The 23,653-nt window shown below is 41.7% G+C and overlaps 2 protein-coding genes across 5 annotated transcripts in view; one reads left to right on the top strand and one right to left on the bottom strand.

Moving 5' to 3' along the window:
* Window positions 1-23,653, top strand: part of HADHB (hydroxyacyl-CoA dehydrogenase trifunctional multienzyme complex subunit beta) — a 602,797-nt gene that overhangs the window by 535,566 nt on the left and 43,578 nt on the right. The gene's annotated exons all lie outside the window — the stretch shown is intronic.
* Window positions 1-23,653, bottom strand: part of HADHA (hydroxyacyl-CoA dehydrogenase trifunctional multienzyme complex subunit alpha) — a 44,269-nt gene that overhangs the window by 17,524 nt on the left and 3,092 nt on the right. For all 4 annotated transcript variants that reach the window (XR_014839517.1, XR_014839516.1, XR_014839518.1 and 1 more), the window contains 8 exon segments: window positions 21,533-21,574; window positions 21,369-21,439; window positions 20,019-20,152; window positions 17,308-17,446; window positions 15,942-16,061; window positions 12,751-12,853; window positions 2,177-2,299; window positions 1,158-1,276 (listed from right to left, as the gene is read on the bottom strand). Coding sequence is in view for 1 of the 4 variants with exons in the window: in NM_213962.2 (NP_999127.1) it covers window positions 1,158-1,276; window positions 2,177-2,299; window positions 12,751-12,853; window positions 15,942-16,061; window positions 17,308-17,446; window positions 20,019-20,152; window positions 21,369-21,439; window positions 21,533-21,574 (851 nt within the window). In the remaining 3 variants the exon portion in view is untranslated.

Below are 23,653 nucleotides of genomic sequence, written 5' to 3'. Positions count from 1 at the left end.
AACGAACCGGACTAGTATCCATGAGGGATCCCGCGTTGCTGTGGCTGTGGTGTAGGCTGGCAGCAACAGCTCCGATTTCACCACTAGCCTGGGAACCTCCACATACCATGGGTGCGGCCCTAAGAAGACAAAAAAAAAAAAAAAAGTCGGACTAGGAAAAGACCACAGAGGTTCCACAGCTCAAACTCCACCTCCTTATCTACCTCTGAATCCTGTCATTTTGTTGGAGAAAGGCTGTCATCCTCCCTTTCCAAGTCCAGTAATAGGTTTACCTTTTCCCCTTAACTCCTGTTCCACCTGCTTAAACTACTCATCCAGCTCCTCTCCTGTTCTTCAAATGTGGGCAAATTCCCAAAGTTCTACTTTCAGCACCTTTTCCCCCATTCACTCTTCCTCAGGAACATAATTTAGTTGATCACATTAACCATGAACTCTGTGAAATTCAATTTAACATTTGGGGTAAGTACTATCCTAAGTACAGTGGCAAGTATAAAAGAAATAACCCGGAGTTCCCGTTGTGGCGCAGTGGTTAACGAGTCCGACTAGGAACCATGAGGTTGCGGGTTCGGTCCCTGCCCTTGCTCAGTGGGTTAATGATCCGGCGTTGCCGTGAGCTGTGGTGTAGGTCGCAGACATGGCTCGGATCCAGTGTTGCTGTGGCTCTGGTGTAGGCCGGCGGCTACAGCTCCGATTCGACCCCTAGCCTGGGAACCTCCATATGCCGCGGGAGCGGCCCAGAAATGGCAAAAAGACAAAAAAAAGAAAAAGAAAAAAAAAGAAATAACCCTGTATTCAATCACCAGCATTTGCTGGGAATGACATTAAAAACAAATACATAAATCTATATTCCTATTGACTTCTTTGTCTAAATTACCGTTGCTTGAATTTTCTGCTGTATCTAATCTCAACACTTCTAAAACTTATCTCACAACCTCGCTAAGTTTCAAGCTCGTCAACTAAGAAGCATGCCTGGCACTGATTTCCCCAAATACTCATTTACAGAAATCCCCACAGCTTGCTCTGCTCTCCTGTTATTTTTGGTTGACAGCAACATGAAGAACCTTCCTACGGGATACCTGGTTCACCATGGCAACAGAACACTGCTTGGACAGAAGGAAGAAAGCTGAGAAATGTGCGAGTACGGGGGCAAGACTCACATCGATAATTTTCAGAGGCGCAGGATAAAGGCCTTTGGTCTGCTTTCGTACTTTTTCTTCCACCTTTTTGTAAATCTGTTGTCTGACAAATGGAATACTCATGGCGTACGATGTCAGTTCTGTAAAGTAAAATGATTTAGAGAGAGCCCGGCCTTCCTGGTTAGTTTGGTCTGTAAACTCCATAAAAATGGAGGGAACCTAGTGACCTGAACGAAGTGCTCTTTACTCTGATACACCCAATCTAAATTTCAACATCAGCACTTCTTTTTTTCTTTTGCTTTTTGGGGCCCCACTCACAGCATGTGGAGGTTCCCAGACTAGGGGTCTAATCAGAGCTACAGCTGCAGGCCTACACCGCAGCCACAGCAACACCAGATCCGAGCTGCGTCTGTGACCTACACCACAGCTCACGGCAACACCGGATCCTTAACCCACTGAGGGAGGCCAGGGATCAAACCCGCAACCTCATGGTTCCTAGTTGGATTCGTTTTCCGCTGCGCCACGACGGGAACTCCAACCTCAGCACCTCTTTAAGCATTACTCAATAGATGTTAAAGCTGGGTGTTGGGTACATGGGCACTTATTACACTATCATATTATACTATCTGGGTATTGCTTTAACATTTCCAAAATAAAGTTTTAAAAAGATGTCTTTGGAGCCACCACTGTGGTGCAATTGGATCAGTGGTATCTTGAGAGTGCTGGGACACAGGTTCCATCCCTGGCCCGGCACGGTGGGTTAAGGCTCCTCTGTTGCCGAAGCTGTGGCTTATGTCACAGCTGTGGCTTGGATCTGATCCCTGGCCCGAGGACTCCACATGCTGAGGGGCGGCCAGTGTCTTTACCCAGTGTAAGGTCCAGGACCCGTGCCTAGGGCAGAGTTCCAGCACCCTTTAAGGCTGATTCTACACTTAAGAGTAAATAATGCACTGATCTCTTCCTCATTTCCAATTTACAGCAACTAAAATTAAACTCCGTGGAAAGAAGCTTCGCTTTTGTTCTTTAATAATGACACTTACTTTCCACCAGTCCCTTGTCTCTCTTTGGAGAGATCTTTTTATCAGCTAGTCCTTTGGCAAAAGTAACTGCAACTTCTTCTAGGTATTCAATTGTCCGTTCCTCTGGAGGTTTTAATCCTGGTCCTGCAAAAATGAGCACAACAGACAGGAATTAAGTCAGGCTTGGATCAGTCCCAGGTGGGCGAAAACCCAGGCAGGCCAAAGCCATAGGCTCTGGCACACACTTTCAGCGCAGCTTTCTAAGTCAGACCAGAGCTGGTAGGCAGCAGAGTCAAGAACTAGGGACTCAAAGAAAAGGCACGTTGAGTGAAGGTACAACAACCTACTCCAGGTAGAAAACAAGTCTTAAGCCCTATCCGTCTGGCTTCCACTTCTGAGTTGGATGTAGGACGTCTCATAAGGCCTATATCCTTGCTGCAAAACTGGAAAAAAAAAAAATGAATCAACTGCAAAAACATATTTGTAAAGACACTGAGGAGCTTGGAAGCAACAAGGATTACATGAACAGAATTGCAGAGTGGGAAGAGCCTATCGGAGGTGAGCTGATGCTTGCTGGACATTCTCTTTTCTGGGAGTACATGATGCTTTTGGGCCTGGGCTGAACACTGGACTTGGCTCAAGCAGAGGATGCTACTGAGGGAAAGTGAAATGATCAGAGTTTTTGGTGATCACATGTAAGAGGTCAGGGCTAGAGGAAACCAAACACCACGCTCGTTCTCCCCATGGAACGTCTGTGAAGCTCTAAAGTGGTACAAGAGGCTGGAAGCTGGAATGAATCTCTCACAGTGTCATAATGTTGAGCACATGCAGTACATCTATGGAGAGAGGGACATGCCAAAAACTGGTTTTTCACTGGAGGCGTTTGCCTGATGTTAAACTTACGGGAGGGTAAAGAGCAAGACTCGAAAAACCCAAAAGCTGTTCTTACAGGGCTATGAAAACTGATACCAACCAGGCTCTCAATTAAAAGCTTGTAAGAGCCGCACTGGAGAAAGAGGTGGCTGGGGTTGAAAAGACAATCCTGTGCAATTTATGGCATATAGGAAATGAAATCCCGGTAGAGGGAGAGGCCTACAGCAAACATGCAGGCAATCTTTTCCTTCGGACATGTGACCTATTTTCAGCCCCTGTGGTCTGGGAGGAAGAAAAAGAACTAAGCCCCAAACTTCTGAATGACAAAAGTGCACAGGGTCCATGAAAGTCATGGTGTGGCCTGTAGGGAGGCTAAGGCACCTGGAATTTGTGAAGAATACTGGGTAACAGTTGCTACACAAAAGAGAGCTCCAGAGATCTATAGAGGGGCCTCTTGAAACTCTGGCCAAGTATCATTCTACACACGCATGACAGAAAACGACCTGAGGCCAGGGCAAGAACCATCATAAAGGCATAAAAAGAAGCAAAAAAAAAAAATGGCCTATAGCTAGGAGACCAACTGACTGATAGAAACAGGTGCAGAAATAAGAAGACAGAACAAGGAGACACAATGTTAGAAAGCTATTTTAAATTCATGCCAAATGTTCAAGAAGGTAGGAGAAAGCAGAAACATAATCAGGAGAAATTGAAGACATAACAGTGAACCAGATGTTACTTCTAATACAGTAGAAAAAAATACCTAAAACAAAAGATACAGGGGATCTTTTAATTCAATAGTAAATTATACAGTGAAGAAGAAAAGATCAAGAAACTTGAATACATGGCAATAGAAACTATACAGGCTGAAAAACAGCTTGATTTTGGGACAATACTAAGTGATCTAACATACGTAAGACTAAAATCTCAGAAAAGGGGTAGGGAAGGTGGAAAAATATTTGAAAAAATAGTCAAAAAGCTTCTAATTTTGAGGAAAACTCCAAACCCACTATCTAAGAAACTTGATGAATCCCATGCAAAACAAATACTAAACACACACACACCTAAAACCAAGGCACATCATAAAAAAATTCCTAATATCAGTGACAGAGGGAAAACCTGAGAGCAGTTTGGGGATGGCTGGAGTAGGGGTGGAGAAGAGAACAAAGATAAAAATGACAATGGACTTTTTATCAGAAATTATGCAAGTGATAACACAAAGCAGACATCCATAAAGTACCAAAAGGGAAACAGTGGAAATCTGGAATTCCATACCCATCAAAATTACCTTGGAAAAATGAAGCAAAAAATAAAGACTTTTTAGAGTTGCTGGTGTTGTCACTGCTGTGGGGTGGGTTTGACCCCTGGCTGGGGAACTTCTGCATGCTGCAAATGTGGCCAAAAATAAACAAACAAACAAGCAAAGACATACTTTTTAAAACAAAGCAAAAAGTGAGGGAATTAACTACCAGCAGACATACACTATAGGGCATGTTAAAGAAAGTTCTTCAGGTTGGAGGAAAGTTAAACCAGAGAGGAACTTGAATCTACACAAAGGATAAAGAGCACCAAAGTGATATTAAAATGTGGGCAAACAGAAAAGAATCTTCTCTCATTTCAAAAATCTCTTTAGGAGGTCCCGTCATGGCTCAGTGGTTAACAAATCTGACTAGGAACCATGAGGTTGCAGGTTCGATCCTTGGCCTTGCTCAGTGGGTCGAGGATCCAGCATTGCCGTGAATTGCCGTGAACTGTTGTGTAGGTTGCAGACATGGTTGAATCCCGAGTTGCTGTGGCTCTGGCGTAGGCCGGTGGCTACAGCTCCGATTCGACCCCTAGCCTGGGAACCTCCATATGCTCTGAGTGCGGCCCTAAAAAGACAAAAACAAAAAACAAAAAACTCTTTAAAAAATAATTGTTTGAAACAAAAATAGCAATATGCTAAGGAATGTACAATACATGCAGAAGTATAACAACAGTAAAAGGACGGAGAAAATGAAAGTATACGCTTTAAGGTTCTTACCCCATATTGTGAAATCATGTATGATTTCAAGACAGATTGTATGTTAAAGATGCATACTGTAAATCCTACAGCAACCATTAAAAGGGTAAAACAAAGTCAAAGTCCAAAAGTGAAGATAAGAAATGATTAATCCAAAGGGAAGCAGAAAGAAGAAAAAAGGAAAAAAGAACAGATGGAACATATAGAAAACAAACAGCATTAAATGAAACTGAAATGCCAGCACTGTGTTGGTATAGTATAGGGGACAGAGTATGAAAGGCGTAAGAAACTGGAATGCAAGCGTGGATTGATCATGCTGGACCTGCTCAGCTACCCCAGGAGGGTTAGAGGACACACTTTGCACCATGACTGTGAGAATCCATTTAGGAGGGAGCATCCTTGAAGAGCTCTGTGGCTGCTCTTCTCTCTAGGTCAGAACCCACAGTGGGAACTGCTACCATCAACTAGGACCCCTAAATGCGGTGGGGATAATGGGATTCTGGGGTAGCAGGGGCCAAGGAGCAACACTTTACAGCCCAAAGCAAGCTGGGCATGGTTACCAAAATGGACAGCGGAACTAAAGCAGTAATCAGAATACTTTGATTTGAGGAGACCTATGGCGTTGGCTAGTTGATCATTTCTAGAAAAGAATCAGATGAGTAGCCCACTGAATTCAAAAAAATTCTAGGTCTAGTAAACATAACTTGAATTACCAAAGAGAGTCATCACCCTTGTCAATTCCCAGAAATGAGCCTGTTTAAAGAGCCAGAACCTCCTGAATAAAGGGGAGGCGTACCTCCTTGAAGGGATTATACCGTTAATCTTCCTCAAAGGGACTCTACAGTCATTTCCTTTGAGGAAAGGAAAATAATCAGACTTTTGGGAGATTAATGGACACTGGCTCTGAACTGACACTAATTTCAAAAGACCCCAAACAGCACTGTGGTCCACCAGTCAGAGTGGGGATTTATAAGGTCATGTGATCAAAGGATTGTTAGCTTAGTTCTATCTCACAGTGGGCCTAGTGGGTCCCTGAACTTGTTCTGTTATTTCCAGAATGCATAATTGGAACAGACACCCTCAGCAACTAGCAGTATCCCCTTATTAGCTTCTTGACATGCGGAATAAGGACTATTACAATGGGAAAGGCCAAGTGAAAGCCACTAAAACCGCCTCTACCCAGAAAAAGAGTAAATGGAAAGTAATACTGCACTCCTGGAGGGGCTGCAGAGCCTGGTGCCACCTTTAAGGACTTGAAAAGATGCAGAGGTGGTGAGTCCCACTGCATCCTCACTCACCTTGCGTGTTTTGGCCTGTGCAGAAAACAGATGGTTCCTACAGAATGACAGAGGACTACGGCAAACTTAATCCAGCGGTAACTGCAACTGCAGCTGGTGACCCAGATGTGGTTTCACTGCTCCAGCAAGTTATCAACACATCTCATTTTGCTCGCTGTGCACTGAATGATCTGGAAGGCGCTTTTTTCCTTGAGAGCGGGTAGAAAAGACTGCCAGAAGCAGTTTGCTGTCCGCTGGAAAGGCCTGTAACATACCTTATTTCAGGGGTGATCAACTCTGCAGCCATAAATCATACTTTAGTCCACAGGGACCTTGATGCCTTTTCCTCCACAAGCCACCATGCTGGTTCATGACACTGCTGATGCTGCACTGAATGGACCCGGTGAGCTGGAAGGGCCAACCACTTTAGACATATCCATCTTAGTGAAATTTCTAGGGGTCCAGTGGTATGGGGCATTCCTTCTAAGGTGAAGGATAAGTTGCTGCATCTGGCCCCTCCTACTACAGCACCTAGTGGGCCTCTTTGGATTTTGGAGGTGACATCTTATCTAGATGTGCTACTCTAGCCCTTTTACTGAGAAACTTAAAGGCTGCTAGTTTTGAGTTGGGCTCAGGACAAGAAATAGCTGTTCTGCTCTTTAGGCCATACGATTCAGACCTGCCTGAAGGTGCCTGAAGCACCAGTGATGATAGAGATGCTGTCTGGAGTCTTTGGCAGGCCTCTCTAATAGGCAAATCGCAGTACATATTCTTAGGAATCTGGAGCAAAGCCCTACCATCCCCTGTGAATAATTACTCTCCTACTGAGAAACAGCATTTGGCTTCTTAGTGGGCCTTAGTAGAGACTCAAAGCTTAACCAAGGGCCACCAAGTTACCAGGTGACCTGAGCTGCCCATCATGACATGGATGTTGTCCGACCCACTAAGCCATAAAATTGGGTGTGCACAATAGCACTCCGTTATCAGATGGAAGTGGTATACCTGAGACTGGCCTCAAGCAGACCCTAAAGGAACAAGCTGCATGAGGAAGCAGCCAAAGTACCCTTCCTCTCTCTTAGCCTGCACTAGGGCCGCAGGGTTTCCCTATGGCCAGCTGACTGCAAAAGAGAAAACCCAGCTCTGGTTTCGAGATGCTTTGTGGGCTACCTAGGCACCACCTGAAAGTGGACTACTGAGGCCCGACAGTTTCCTCCTTGGACAGCCCTGAGGGACAGTGGTAAAGGGGTTTCCTCCCAGTGGGCAGAACTTTGGGCAGTGTACTTGATTGTTCGTTTTACTTGGAAGGAAAATTGGCCAGAGATGAGTGCATATTGATCCACAGGCCAGAGATAAGAGTGTATACTGATCCACAGTTTAGTTAGATGGTCAAAAACTTAGCAAGAACATGAAAGGAAAACTGGTGACAAGGTATTAAGGGCTGGATTGTATCCCCTCAAAATTCTTATGTTAAAGCTCAAAGCCCCAGTACGTCAGAATGTGACTGTATTTGGAGGTGATTATTTAGAGAGGTGATTAAGTTAAAATGGCGCTGTCAGGGTGGACTCTATCCAATCTGACAGGTGGCCTCAGAAGAGGAAATTGGGACACACAGAAGAGACATGAGGGACGCATGTGGAGGAGAGAGCAAGTGAGGACACAGAGAGAAAGCAGCCATCTGAACACAAAGAAGAAAGGCCTCAGAAGACGCCAAATCTGAGAACACCTTGATCTTCGACTTTTAGCCTCCACAAGTATCAGAAAATTAATTTCTTTCTTTTCTTTTCCTTCCTTTCTTTCACCATGCTCACGGCACGCAAAAGTTCCTGGGCCAGGGATTAAACCCACGCCCGAGCATTGACGATGCTGGATCCTTAACCGCTTGGTCACCAGGGCACTCTGAGAAAATCCAATTCTATTGTTTAAGCCACCCACTGTGTGGAATTTCGTTATGGCAGCCCTAACTGACTAACACACAAGGACATCTGGGGAATGTGTATGTGGGTAGACCTGTATGAGTAGGCGAAGAATGTGAACATATTGTGATTCATGCGAACGGTCAGCAAAGGGTGATCTCCTAGGAGACTTTAATGTTTGAGTGCAGAAGCCCATGCTGTGGACACCAGCCAGCCTCTTTCCCCAGTCACTCCTGTCACTGCCCAGTGGGCTCATGAACAAAGTGGCCATGATGGTGGAGACAGAGGTTGAGCATGGGCTTAGCAACACCTACTCAGCAAGGCCAACTTGGCTACAGTCACTGCTCAGTGTCCAACAGCAGAGGAGACCAACGCTGGCTGCCTCTTACCAGGACTCTCCCAAGGTGATCAGGCACTACCTCCTGGAAGGCTGATTACACTGCATGGCTTTCATCATGGAAAGGGTGGCAGCTTTTTCTTACTAGAATAGAAAGTTATTGTGGGCATTAATTTGCCTGCCTGGCAGGCAATGCATCTGCCCAAACTACCATTCGTGGACTTACGGAATGCCTTACCCACCATCGTTGTATCCCATACCACCCTGCTTCTGATCAAGGAACTCACTTCATGGTAAATGAAGAGTGGCAACAGGCCATGCTCAAGAAATGCACTGATCTCCCCCGGTGCCCCATCACTGTGAAGCACACGGTGGAACAGAATGTGGGATAGATTTTTCAAGACTCAGTTACAGTGCTAGGGAGGTGGTAGTACTCCGTGAGGTTGGGGCAATGTCATCCAGGACCCTGTAAATGCCCTCAATTAACCTCCAATATGTGCTGTTTCTTCCATAGAAAGAATTCAAGGGGCTGAGAATCGAGTACAAATAGAAATGGCTCTGCTACTACCCCTAGTGATCTATCAGCAAAAAACCATGCTTCTGTCCCTATAACCTTAGGCTCTGCTGGTCTAGAGGATTTAGTTTCAAAGGAGGTAATGCTTCCACTAGGTGACATAACAAGGATTCTACTGAATTGGAAGATGAGACTGCCATCTGGCCACTCTGGGCTCCTCATGCCTCTGACGATACAGGCAGAGAAGGGATTACCATTCTGGCTAGGGTGGTTAATCCCGATTACCAGAGGAAGTTGGGTTAGTACTACAATGGAGGCAAGGGAGAGTGTGTCTCCAATAGGGGATCTCTTTGGGTGTCTCTCGGCGCTACTGGGACCTAATTAGTTAATGGAAAATTACAACAACCCATTCATGCAGGACTCCTAGTGGACCAGGCCTTTTCAGAATGAAGGTCACTCACTAGGCCAAGAACCACAGCCAGCTGGGGAATTTCCGCCCAAGCAGAGGCAATTATAAGGGCTTTTACCTCTCAGGCCTCGTGGAGAAAGCTGTCCTTCCACACGAGACTTGGTGCACAGCCAACACACTGCAGTCTTTAATAGGAACTGCAGTCAGTGACTCAGGTCTCCCTGACTGGCTATCCTCCTAAACACATTTTCATTCCGAGCCCAAATGCCTTCATTCCTAAGTCTCTTTATATGTGACCTTAAACCGAGGTCTTCTTCAGGTGCCTCTGCTAATGCCTCCTTACTGGGAGAGAAAAGAGAAACCCTAAAGACATTTTCCCTTACTGACTCAATTCCTTTCCATTCTTAGCTTTTACTATTTTAAACAGCAAAGTCACAAACAAAAATGAGAAAAACATGGCAGTAAGTAGACTGTAAAAAGAACACAGTGTCCTTACTGGCTTTATAAAAGCTGAAATAAGAAGGCAGATGCTGCCTTGACTTCAGCTGGGAACATGTACATTGGGAGACTTGAATCTTTTTTTTTTTTTTTCATTTTATGGCTGCACCTGCAGCATATGGAAATTCCCAGGCCAGGGATGAAATCTGAGCTGCAGCTGCAACCTACGCCATGGGCAATGCCAGATCCTTTAACACACTGTCTCTGGGCCTCTGCAGCAACCTGAGCCACTGTAGTTGGACTCCTAAACCACTGTACCAATGCAGGAACTCTAGGAGATATGAATCTTTTGCCACTCTGTGCATGTCTAAGAATGACTGCAAAAGAATCAGTGTTATTTTGGGAGTTATGACAAATTGTAGTGAATCAACAAATTTGCAACAACGAATAATAAGGATCAACTGTACTCTGATCACAACAGAATTAGTCTAGAACTCAAAGACAGAAAGATATCTGAAACATCCTCAGGTATTTGGAAATTTAATAGCATGCTTCTAAATTATACATGGGTCAAAGAAGAAATCGCAAGAGAAATCTGAAAAATATTTTGACCTTCATGGAATTGAAAACAAAATTAAAACTGCAGATAAAGCAATGCCAAGAAGGAAATGTACAGCTTTAAACGTTAATGTTCGAAAAGAAGGCCTAAAATCAATGATCTAAGCCTCTGCCTTAAGAAATTAGAAAAAGGAGGGAATTCCTATTGTGGCTCAGTGATAATGAACCCAGTTAGCATCCATGAGGATGTAGGTTTGATCCCTTGCCTCACACAAAATACTTAGGTATAAATTTAACAAAATGTGTGTAAGATATGTTCAATGAACAGTTTAAAACTGCTGAGAGAAGTTAAAGATGACCTAGTAAATAGAAAGTTATAATACGTGCACGATGAAAAGATTCAGTATTTTTAAAATATCAATTCTCCCCAAATTGATTCCCTGATTTAATGCAATTCCAATCAAGATCCTAGCAGATGTTTTTGTAGATATGGATGAGATGATTTAAAATTTATGTTAGTGCAAAGAAACTAGGATAAGGCAAGATAACACTGAAAAAAGAGAAGCAAGGTGGGGAGGGTTACACTATCTGATATCAAGGTTTACTACAAAACATAATAATCAGGACAGTGTGATACCATCTTAAGTAAATACACATAAACAACTGGAAATAGAAAATCTAGATATAGACCCAAACATAGAAAGTCGACTGAGTTCCTGCCAAGGTATCAAGGTAGTTCAATGGAGACAGAAGAGTCTTCTCAGGAAATAGTGCCAGGATATTTGGATACTCATAAGCACATACACAAAAACAACAACAATGAATCAGTCTTTACAGCACTCCATATATAAACATTAACCTGAAGTAGACAGATCAAAATGTAGGAGCTAACCTGCAAAACTTTTGGAAGAAAACAGGAGAAAATCTTTGTGATCTTGTCAGGAAAAAATTTCTAAAACACCAATAGCATGATCCATAGAAGAGGGCTTTGGTACACTGCACTTCATCAAAATTAAGAGTTTCTACCCTTAGATGATGAGAAGACAATCCACAGAGAGAGAGAGAGAAAATACTTGCAAATCACAAATCTCATATATCTCCTGATATATAAACTCTGAAACCTCAATAGTAAGAAAAACAACTCAAACAAAGTTGGCAAAACGTTTGAACAGACACTTCATCAGAAGATATATAGAAGGCAAAGAAACACATGAAATAAGTTCAATATTTTCGGTCTTTAGTGAGATACAAATTAAACTCCAATAAGATATTACTACACTCCCATTGGGATATTTAAAATTAAAAAGACTGTAGATTAGAAATTATCACAAATTATAAATCAACTATGCTTCAATAAAACTTGAAAAAATGAAAAAAAAAAAAAAAAGACTGAATGTGCGAAGTGGTTTTATTTATTTATTATTTTTTGGCTGCATCTGTGGCATGTGGAAATTCCTGGGCCAGGGACTGAATCTGTGCCACACCAACAACCCGAGCCACTGCAGCAACAGTGCTGGATCCTTAGCCTGCGGTGCCACAGGAGAACTCCAAAGTGGTTTTTAACTAGAACTCTCATAAACTGCTGGTAAAAACACAAAGTGGCAGACTTCCCGTCATGTCGAAGCGGAAACGAATCCAACTAGGAACCATAAGGTTGCGGGTTCGATCTCTGGCCTTGCTCAGTGGGTTGAGGATCTAGTGTTGCTGTGAGCTGTGGTGTAGGTCGCAGACATGGCTTGGATCCCGCTTGGCTGTGGCTATGGTATAGGCCGGCAGCTACAACTCCAATTAGACCCCTAGGCTGGGAACCTCCACATGCCGTGGATGTGGCCCTAAAAAGACAAAAAGACCAAAAAACCCACAAAAACCACAATGTGGTATAACCACTTTGGAAAAACAGTTTGATAGGTTCTTAAAAGCTAAATATCTATTACATGGTCCAGCCAATCTATTCTTCAGTATTTGCTCAATAGAAATTAAATATTTGCCCACATAAATATTTGTCCACATAAAGACTTGTGGATGAATGCTCAGACCAGCTTTATTCACAATAGCCCCAAATTGGAAACAACTAATTATAAATAACATAAAATGGAAATTGGGGTGATGTTGAAAATGATTTAGTATTAGCTATTTTTAGAAAACTTCACTCTTCAGAATAATGACTCATTTCTTAAGTGTTTGAGTTTCACTCTAACCAATATTCAAGATATTATTAATTCTTTAAGAAAATAAGTAACTTCATAAGGCTCAACTCTGAGGTCTATAAACACTTACCCAGCGGTTCCACCAGTTGGTCAACCAGCCCCATTTTCTTTGCTTTGTCTGCCCGAATGCCTCTACCAGTCAGCATCATGTCAAAAGCAGCAGGCACACCCACCTAACAGGCAGGCAAGGATTAGAGCAGAGGGAGAAAAATATCAGAGTGACAATTAAAGTTTACAAATCATCCGGGTGTTCCCTTGTGGTGCACTGGGTTAAGGATCCAGCATTGTCACTGTAGTGGCTTGAGTCGCTACTGTGGCATGGGTTTAACCCCTGGCCTGGGAACACGCCATGGGTGTGGCCAAAAATATTTACAAATCATCCAACTGAGCAAAATAAATGTTAAAATGAGATAAGTCAAACCAGATTTTTATACTATATATCAATCAGTGAAATTTTTGTTTGTTTTTTGCTTTTTTTTAGGGCCGCACCTACAGCATATGGAGGTTTCCAGGCTAGGGGTCAAATCAGAGCTGTAGCCGCTGGCCTGTGCCACAGCCACAGCAATGCAGGATCTGAGCTGTGTCTGCAACCTACACCACAGCTCACGGCAATGCCAGATCCTTAGCCCACTGGGCAAGGCCAGGGATTGAACCTGCGGTCCTCATGGATACTAGTTAGATTTGTTAACCACTGAGCCATGATGGGAACTTCAAATCTGTGAAATTTTACACACTAACACACATTTCATTTTATTTTATGTTATTTTTTGCAGCATTTAGAGATTCCCATGCTAGGGGTCTAACTGGAGCTGTAGCCGCCAGCCTACACCAGAGCCACAACACCACCAGATCCAAGCCACATTTGCGACCTACACCACAGCTCACAGCAATGCCCAGATCAGATCCTTAACCCACTGAGTGAGGCCAGGGGTCGAACCTGCAACCTCATGGACTCTGGTCAGGTTTTTTCCCACTGAGCCACGATGGGAACTCTGACATTTAGGTAAATTTTAGATTAGAAACCTCCTGCTGAAGTAAAAATATCTTTATATCTCTTCTAATTCAATATATAGGATTTCTGTACATAGATTGATAAGTCGGAAAAAAATTCACGTTTCTTAAAGTTGCACATTTATGTCATTCCAAGTTTCTTCTCTATCATTTGTAAAATATTTAAAATTCCTATACTGGAATTAGTAAAGACTCTGAGAAACCTGATATTCTTTTTTTTTTTTTGTCTTTTTTTTGGTATTTCTTGGGCCGCTCTCGTGGCACATGGAGGTTCCCAGGCTAGGGGTCGAATAGGAGCTGTAGCCACCGGCCTACGCCAGAGCCACAGCAACTCGGGATCCGAGCCGCGTCTGCGACCTACATCACAGCTCACGGCAACGCCGGATCGTTAACCCACTGAGCAAGGGCAGGGACCGAACTCGCAACCTCATGGTTCCTAGTCGGATTCGTTAACCACTGTGCCATAATGGGAACTCCAGAAACCTGATATTCTTAACAATGCATCTTTTTTTTTTTTTTTTTTTTGGCCTTGCCCATGGCATGTCAAAGTTCTTGGGCGAGGGATCGAACCTGCGCCACAGTAGTACCCTAGCCACAGCAGTGACAATGCTTGATCTTTAACCCACTGAGCTACCAGGGAGCTCCCTGACAATGTCTTTAGAGAGGATTTTAAACTTGACAAAAAGAGAACTCATCCCATTGTGGCTCAGTGGTTAACGAATCTAAGTAGGAACCATGAGGTTGGGGATTCGATCCCTGGCCTTGCTTAGTGGGTTAAGGATCCGGCATTGCCATGAGCTGTGGTATAGGTTGCAGACTCAGATCGGATCCTGCACTGATGTGGCTGTAGTATAGGCCAGGCGGCTACAGCTCCGATTCGACCCCTAGCCTGGGAACCTCCATATGCTGTGGGTGTGGCCCTAGAAAAGACAAAAGGCAAAAAAAACAAAAAACAAAAAGAAAACTCAGCTAGGGCTTTGTAAGAATGGCTTCTAGCACCACTTAAGAACCAAATATAACAAAACAAAAGAAACTCAGCAATATTTTCTACACATGTATAGGCTTATTCATACTTTTGATAAATCCCCTTGACCATTCCTATGAAGAAATGGACACTATTATCAGAAAACAAATAACATAAACTTCCCCATTTCTGTGTCCAGCTCATATCAACTTCTCTCCAAAGGGTATTTCTGCTGAGTGTTGTTTTCACTGAAGAATCTATTGTGCCAAAGGCCATGAGGTTCAGTGGACCCTCAAGTTTGATATTAAGATTGCTCTGCAGCCTCCAGGTCCCACTGTCCTTCCATTCTCTTTAAGAATTCAGGGGTTCCCATTGTGGCTCAGTGGTTAACAAATCTGCTAGGAACCCTGAGGTTGCGGGTTCAATCCCTGGCCTCACTCAGTGGGTTAAGGATCTGGCATTACCATGAGCTGTGGTGAAGGCTGCAGATGCGGCTCAGATCTGGCACTGCTGTGGCTGTGGTGTAGATTGGCAGCTTCAGTTCCAATTAGACCCCTAGCCTGGGAACCTCCATATGCCGCAGGAGTGGCTCTAGAAAGGGCAAAAAGACAAAAAAAAAAAAAAAAAATTTTTTTTAAAAGCCTGGACACAATGGGATCGGCGGTGACTTGAGAGCGCTGGGACACAAGTTCAATCCCCGGCCTGGTCTGGCACAGTGGGTTAAGAATTTGGTGTTGCTGCAGCTACAGCTTAGGTCACAGCTGCTGCTTGGATCTGATCTCTAGCCTGGGAACTCCATATGCTGCCAAGGGGAGGCCAAAAAAAAAAAAGCAAAGGCCTGATGAGTCAGTCTCTTTTGGTTGTACAGAATACAGCGAGGTCATCCAAATCAGGGCAACAGTTTGCCTCTTAACAGTTATCAGGAAATAAGATCCAGGAATTTGAAAAACTGAAAAGATCACACTGTGCAGAGAAGAACAAATTTAAATATAGGTCCCAAAAAGCAAGATGTATTTTATTTATCTCCTTCCTTCTTTAGGGACTTAACAAAGGACTTTGATCAATAATTTTGATCAAGGAGTTGAAAAAAATAAATAAAAAGTACAATTGAAAAAAATAAAAAATTAACAGGAGTAAAATGTTATTGATCCTATATATTCATATGTTACTTGGTTTCTAAATTTTACAGTAAATACCCACATGACGCCTTTTGTACAGGAGGAAGCAGATCTGAAGGGGCATACAGTACCAAGGTTCTCGAGGTCACATGGGGTTCATAAACTCACCATTTTGGGTAGCCTTTGTGTGCCTCCTGCTCCTGGTAAGATTCCCAGCAAGACTTCAGGGGCCCCTAATACTGTTTTCTTATCTTTTGTTGCTATTCTGTACTGGCACGAAATGGCAAGCTTCAAACAAATGAAAGAAAATTAGAATGTTAGAAAATGTAACTTTATAGTATCTTAGGATATGTGAGGGTCTAAAGATTACAAAGTGGAATGTGCTCACAGAATAAACTGAAATTCCTTAGGCTGGTATTTGATGCATTCTACGATTTACTTTTCTGGCCTTACTTCATACTTTCCCCCTAATTTACTGACCTCTTTTTAGGTTGCAGATTCCCTTGAAAATCTGCAGAAAGCTATGGAATATGCTCAATAGAAAAATGTATACATAATTATATATGCACTCCAGGTTAAGAAGCCCTGTACCCTATAGAGACTCTTCAATTTAGCAGGCCTATTTATGGTGTCCTAATTAGGCTCTGTTTATCCTTGTCTTTGCTCGCACCAGGGCACATGTGGAATGCCTTTCCACTACTCTCTGGTTAATCAAATTCTGCTCTCTTTTAGGACCAAACACTGGTTTCCTTAATTAATACACACGAATGTGTCTGGTATAGAACGCAGTGTGTGACAAATGTTCAATAAAAGTTATTTTCTTTTTCTTTTTTTTTTTTGCCTTTTCTTGGGCTGCTCCCGCAGCATATGGAGGTTCCCAGGCTAGGGGTCGAATCGGAGCTGTAGCCACCAGCCTACGCCAGAGCCACAGCAACGCAGGATCCGAGCCATGTCTGCGACCTACACCACAGCTCATGGCAACGCCGGATCGTTAACCCACCGAGCAAGGGCAGGGACCGAACCTGCAACCTCATGGTTCCTAGTCGGATTTGTTAACCACTACGCCATGACGGGAACTCCTAAAAGTTATTTTCTTTTCCCCTTCTTTCCTACATGCTCCAATCTGGTAGGCCTCTCTTCTCTCAAACCTTGTCTTTCCATCTTTACTACTCACAAAACGCTCGACGTATATCATGCATCATGTGTCTCAACTAGACTTGAGCAGCTCAAGAGCATGAATCACACTTCTGAATCTTTGCCCTGCAAACTTGAAGAAGCTTTTCTAGAACTGAAAGAGACCTTAGAGATCTAGTTCAAACCTTCTCAATTTATAAATGAAAACATGACACTTTGATTCACGTGCTTGGTGTCATGAGAGTAAGGATTAAAACCTATCTAGAAGTTTGATAATTAAAAAAAAGCTGATTCTTCCTCAACAACTTCTCTAAGGCAAAATAGTAGCCTAAAGGTTTGCAGCTGGTGAATCCAACAGTAGTCTGGACTGTATCACAATGGCTTTAGAATAAACGTGTACCTCAAGTCCTCCTCCTAAGCAGGTTCCATTGATGGCAGCCACAATAGGCTTTGTGGACTTCTCAAGTTTCTCAAATGTTCTCTGTGCTTCCTGTGATATTTGCGTTACCTCTTGAGAGGTCGTGCAAGCTGATAACATGCTGTAGAGAACAGAAAAAAAAAAAAAAATGAAACTACAACCTACTTTGTGTAATACTTCATCCACCATATCCTTATCCTATCATATATCAATATTTGGTAGTGAATCTTCTAATATTCAGATGTTTAAGAATGACTTTGCCTCAGATAGCACTAATATCAATGACATCCTCTCTCTATAAAGAGTGTTAAATTTCTGGATTCAGAGAACATGGAGCAAAATAGGCTGCATATTTTTGTTTTGTCAACAAATCACTAGATTACAAAGCTCTGTGCATGAGAAAATCATCTTCTGGTAAATATTTTCATGATCAAACATTTTCACTATCAGGTAGCTTTCAGATTAAATATCAATCGAAGTGACAGAATGGAAAAGCTTCACATTATTTAGACGGATCTAAAACCTTTGAACAGATCTCCTAATGATTAAAAAAGATCTATTACAATATTGTTGTCCTCAATACCTTTAATTTCATTTTGTTTTACTTGCTACTTATTTTGTTTCTGAACACATTTAAGCTGCGGATTTTGTACTTTTCACCAAGCATTTTATATGCTTGGAGTTGCTCAGCTAGCCTCACAGAAGCTGCAAGTATTCACCTGGGGATTTAGCTAGCTATTGCCAGGTACACTAGTGTCTGGCTAGGCTTAAATACCAGAACTAGAGGAAAAAGCACTTGATAGAGATAATTCTGCTTTTTCTAAAAAATAAACATTAAACAAACAGAACATAAATTTCTAATTACTATACATAAACAAAGAAGGAAACACAATAGTGAACAAAGCTTAAAAATATACACACACCTTAAGTACAAATTACTAAACTGATAATGCTGGCTATCAATGCCTAAAATGCAAAGAATAATATAACAAATACCCATACTTTGACAGAATTAACAACTATTAACCTTTTAACCCATTAAACTAAACCCTAAGACATCATTTCTCATTTTTGTAACAAATTGTAAACAAGTTATATACACATATATACATCATTGAAGAAAAAAAGAAAATATTAGTTGTATTGGTAAAGTTCCCTTTGACCTCCTCAAGTTCTACCAGCCACTTCATTTACCCTGAAACAACCTTTTCATGTTTGTACTGTATTCTTCAGATCAACTACATTTTATTTGTATCCATAAATAACACAGAGAAGTACTCATGCACGGTTTAAAAATGTTTATAGGGTTCGAATTGTGGCTCAATGGTAATGAACCCGACCAGTATCCATGAGGATGTGGGTTCCATCCCTGGCCTGGCTCAATGGGTTAAGGATCTGGTATTGCTGTGAGCTGCAGCATAGGTCACAGACGAAGCTTAGATCTGGTGTTGTGGTTGTGGCGCTGGCCAGCAGGTGCAGCTCCAACTGGACCCCTAACCTGAGAACATCCATATGCTACAGGTGCAGCCCTTAAAAAAAAAAGCTTACATAAACTCTATACTATATCAAAATTCTGCAACTTGCTTTTTTTTAAACTTAACATTATGTTTGTTTGCTTGTTTGTTTTTGGCTGCAACTGCAGCATACAGAAATTCATGGGCCACGGATCAAAACCTCTGCCACAGCAGTGACAATGCTGGATCCTCAACCTACTGAGCCACCAGGGAACTCCTTAACATTATGTTTTTGAGTTCTGACATTATGCTGTAGATCTACTTGGGTCCTCTAAACAGCTTTAAGTATTTTATCTTGTGAGTATTCCATGTATACTTATCTATTTTCCTAATGAATAACATTCAGCTTGATTCGAATTCTTCATTATTTTTAAATTACATAGGACTGAACATCTTCATGGATGGGTCCTTAAAAACAGAGGGTGGGATTTCTCTAGCATATATACCTAGAAGAGGTATCACTTCATTATATGATACATGTATTTTCAGTTTTCCTAAATGTTAACAGATTTCTCTCCAAAGTAGCTATAGCAATTTGCATTCCTACTAATATTTAACTTTCTCATTTCCCAAGTCCTTGCTAACATGATATTTTCAAACTTTTTAAATGTTTGCTGGGCTGATGGATTAAAAAAAAAGGGGCTTCTCATTGTTAGTTTTACGGTATTTTTTTTTTTTTGTCTTTTTAGGGCTGCACCCATGGCATATGGAAATTCCCAGGTGAGGGGTTGAATTGGAGCTGCAGCTGCCAGCCAATGCCATAGCTATAGCAATGTGGGATCTGAGCCATGTCTGTGACCTACACCACAGTTCATGGCAACACCAGAGCCTTAGACCACTGAGCAAGGCCAGGGATCAAACTTGAGTCCTTCTTGATACTAGTTGGATTCGTTACTGCTGAGCCACAATGGCAACTCCAGTTTTATAGTGTTTTAAATTATATTCAAATATTGCTCCTTGAACTGCTTTCAACCTCTTTAAAGAAAGGGTATATTTGGTCTTATAAGTTTTAAGCAACAAGCCCTTCATTTTTATCAACTTTTTATTATACTCATGAAAATAAAAAAAAACTTTTAGAGAAAATTTACTTCTACCTTATTTTAAAATGAGAAGTGATTAGGCCTAAAAATCATACTATTAGCCAAGATAAAAGGTGACTTCAACTTTCCCAAAACTTACTTGATATCAGCACCTGCAATGAAGCAGCCTGGCTTTGATGAGATAAGGACAGCGCTTCTGATCTGACTGCTAGACCAGACTTCATTCATCACTTCTATGAACTCTGAATGCAGTTCCTGACCCAGAGTATTTACCTGCCAAAGGGACATACATATAAACTAAGAATTTAAATTTAAAGTAACAGATGTGCAAATCACCATCAAATGCTATTTTGATTTAAGCAAATATGCTTACTCAGGAGAAATATATTGCTAAAAGAAAGAGAGACGGGGAAGAAACAGTAGCTGTCTTATTAGGTGCTTGGGCCAAGAGTAAGCACCTCTCCCTTTAAATATAGTTCTACTCCAAGGAGGACCTCATATTCCTAAGGAAGGTCATATTCCTAAGAGTTTGAATCATATGCAGGCTACACATAAGTCTACAAACATTTATCAGCTTGGAAAAAATTTGTATAATGTTAAGGAAAAAAAGTAATGAAATTAGACATAGGAATCTTAATTTTTAAAATATTTGTTGAAACTGGATTGTATATTAAAAGCACTTATCTTTAGGTTTAGAGTATGAATGATGTTCAACTTAGAAAATTCTAATAAAATACCTTAAGTTTGAATCATTGCTCAGTAAATGCCAAGATTCACTTTAGTGAGGGGAACTGGCTCTTAGTTTCCTTAATTTGTGACAGTTGTTAACTGCTTCTAGGTAGGTCTTCCTACTTCAATTAGGCTGCTGGTAACAAAATTTCGGAAATATGAAATCTTTCCACCAACTTTAGGTGGGACGAAAGGATGAGCTCCTGCAATAAAGCTCTTTTTGGCAAAAGACTGGATTAATGCTGCATGCTTTGTTGAAGGTGCCAAAAACAAATGAAGCTCCACTTTTAACAGAAACTGATTTCCAATATGTGAGCTTCACTGAGTCATTCGAGTTCCTTAGGACACATAAGGACAATGATGCATAATCCAGCCAACTTATTATCAATAGTGACTCATGACAGGCAAGTACTAAAGAAAACTGACTTAATAATCGCATAGCTAAGATGGGTAGGTCAGCTTTAGTTTTTATAAATAAAGCTTGCGCTTTAGTTCTTATCTAATAAACCGCCATGTCATTCTACAGCGTAGCAGAAGGCTAGTTTTATCAATCCTTGACGTTAATCTGACACCTCAGGTCAAGTAGAAGCAATTCTTAACCAAGGACCTCTGCTTGAGCAAAATGCTCCAACTCTATGAAAAACTCTAAGTTCGTAAGATAGAATTACTGCCAAATCAGTGGATTCATTTCTTTGCCATTTGAGACTGGATTAATGAATGTAGTGAGCAGAAAGAAACTGCAGCAAGTTAAATTAGGTACCTTTGAATTGGGTGAGTTAATTCGGATAACTGCCACATCCCCTTTGACTCCATAGTTAATATGGGTTCTGGCTAAAAAGAGAAGGAAAATTTACTTGTAAATACATTTATTGCTAAATAAGTATAAAAAGCAATGTAAGCATGTCAATGAGAAATTAAACTTACTCAGCAAAGCAGAAGACCTTGTAAAGTTGCGGCAAATGTACCCTGTAAGAAAAAGGTATTTCAAAACTAATTATTACACAAAACAGAATTTCTACAGTACTTGCTTTTTATAACAAAGCTGGAGTTTATAACAAAACAAAGAACTATAACAAAAACTATAAAAAAATGTTAAAACAATGTGTTCTAGACCATTATTGTGACTACTACCCTATCTTTTTTATTTTAATTATCAGGTCATGTGACTATTTGGATACTAAATGTGGCAGGTAGACAAATGGCCTCTCAAGGATGTCCATGTGTCCCCAGAAACTGAGTATGTTAGGTTATATGGCAAAGGGAAATAAAGGGGGCAAATGGAATTAGGGTGGCTCACTGGCTGACCTTACCACAGGGAGATCAGGCTGGGTTACTGAGGTCTGCCCAATGTAATTACACGGGGAGGAAAAAGGCAAAGAGAACCAGCAATGCAGCATGAGAACCCATGGCTTTGGAGAAGTCAAGGAATGCACGCAGCCTCTGGAAGCCAGAAAAAGCAAGGAAATGGATTCTTCTTTAGAGGATCCAAAATGAACACAGCCCTGCCAACACTTTTCATTTTAGCCCAGTGAGACTCATTTCTGACATCTGGAAGTGCAAGATAATAAATTCGTACTGTTTCAGACAACAAGTTTGTGGAAATTTAGGGCAGCAATAGGAAACAAATACATTAAAAAACAAGGAATCTACAAAGCAATCCGTACTGTTAGCTCCAAATATATTTCAACCATGTTCTCCAGGCAGGTCCTCTTGCATTTTTTATGGAGAGATAAACCTTCCAGTATCACAAAAAGTAAAATCAAAGGGCACTAGAGGCTCCATGTTTCTCTCTATCCTGCAGTTCTCAAAGGAAGAGGGAGAGGAAAGCACAGAAAAGAGCAGCTTAATATTGCTTCCAAATGCAAAACAACATAGTATTACAAAAAGAAAACTTGGAGTTCCTGTCGTGGCTCAGCAGTCACCGAACCCAACTAGGAGCCATGAGGTTGCGGGTTCGATCCCTAGCCTCACTCAGTGGATTAGGGATCTGGCGTTGCTGTGGCTGTGGTGTAGGCTGGCGGCTACAGCTCTGATTCGACCCCTAGCCTGGGAACCTCCATACGCCACGGGTGTGGCCCTAAAAAGCAAAAAACAAACAGACAAACAAACAAAAACTATATAGATGGCACCAGGACCAAAGTGGGGTGATCTCTGGTTCTGTCTGCATTTCTTTCTGCAATCCAAGTCAGCTCTCAAAGTGCAAAGGCCTTGAGAGCCAAAGACTCGGGGTCAACCATCAAGTTTATCATTTACTAGCTGTATGACAGTGTATAAGGATCTTAAAGCATTTCAGTGTTCTTATAAAGATAGAAGTCAAAGTGATATAACGATTATAAAAATACCTGTATGTCAAAGCACCAAAGTAAATTAAGATAGAAGCCAGCCATCTCCTCAAACCCCACTACCTCCACCTCACTAGTGACACACTTTCCTTCTTTGCTTTTCCCCCACTGGAAATCTGCATCATCTGTATTTATTCCTCTTCCCTCTTTACATCTGTATAATTGCTCCACAAAGCTCTATCTGGAGAATCCGAGTACAATGATCTTTCCCTTCCCTGTCTGAATTTTTATCTTTATTATTCACTGTTCTGGTCTCTAGTGCATTTGCAGCATGTGTTGCCCCCAACTAAACTGTAAGCTCCTCCAACATCATCTCATCGTCATTCATTCCACAACCAAAATCTAGTATGTCCTACTATGTGCTGTTCCAGGCACCTGGAGCGAACAGAAAGACAAAAATCCCTATCTTTGTGGAGGAGGTGAAAACAGGCCTGGCATAAAAAGGAGTTTGTCTGAAAAGTAGAAATTGCAGGGGGAGAGGAGCCAGGTAATAGACAAGTCTAGCTAGAACAGTGTAAACTGCATCAGTGAGAATGCACTGATCTGGAATGCAGAGTGGGAGGGAGGAAGTGGAAAGACAGATTAAACAAGAAACATAAATACGGAAATAGATATGTTAGAAGATAAGTGCCTAACAAAAAGAGAACAAAGCAGGTGAAAGGGTTTGGGTGGGAGCTACAATTCTAAAGACCAAATATTTGAG

The sequence above is a fragment of the Sus scrofa genome, chromosome 3 (genome assembly GCF_054392235.1).
Source record: "Sus scrofa isolate SSC_HxYL_T2T_F1_AM1 chromosome 3, Sscrofa_HxYL_maternal_Yorkshire_Landrace_v2.0, whole genome shotgun sequence".
Classification (NCBI taxonomy): Eukaryota; Metazoa; Chordata; class Mammalia; order Artiodactyla; family Suidae; genus Sus; species Sus scrofa.
The sequence above is the reverse complement of the archived record's forward strand: the minus strand, read 5'-3'. Positions and strand labels throughout refer to the sequence as shown.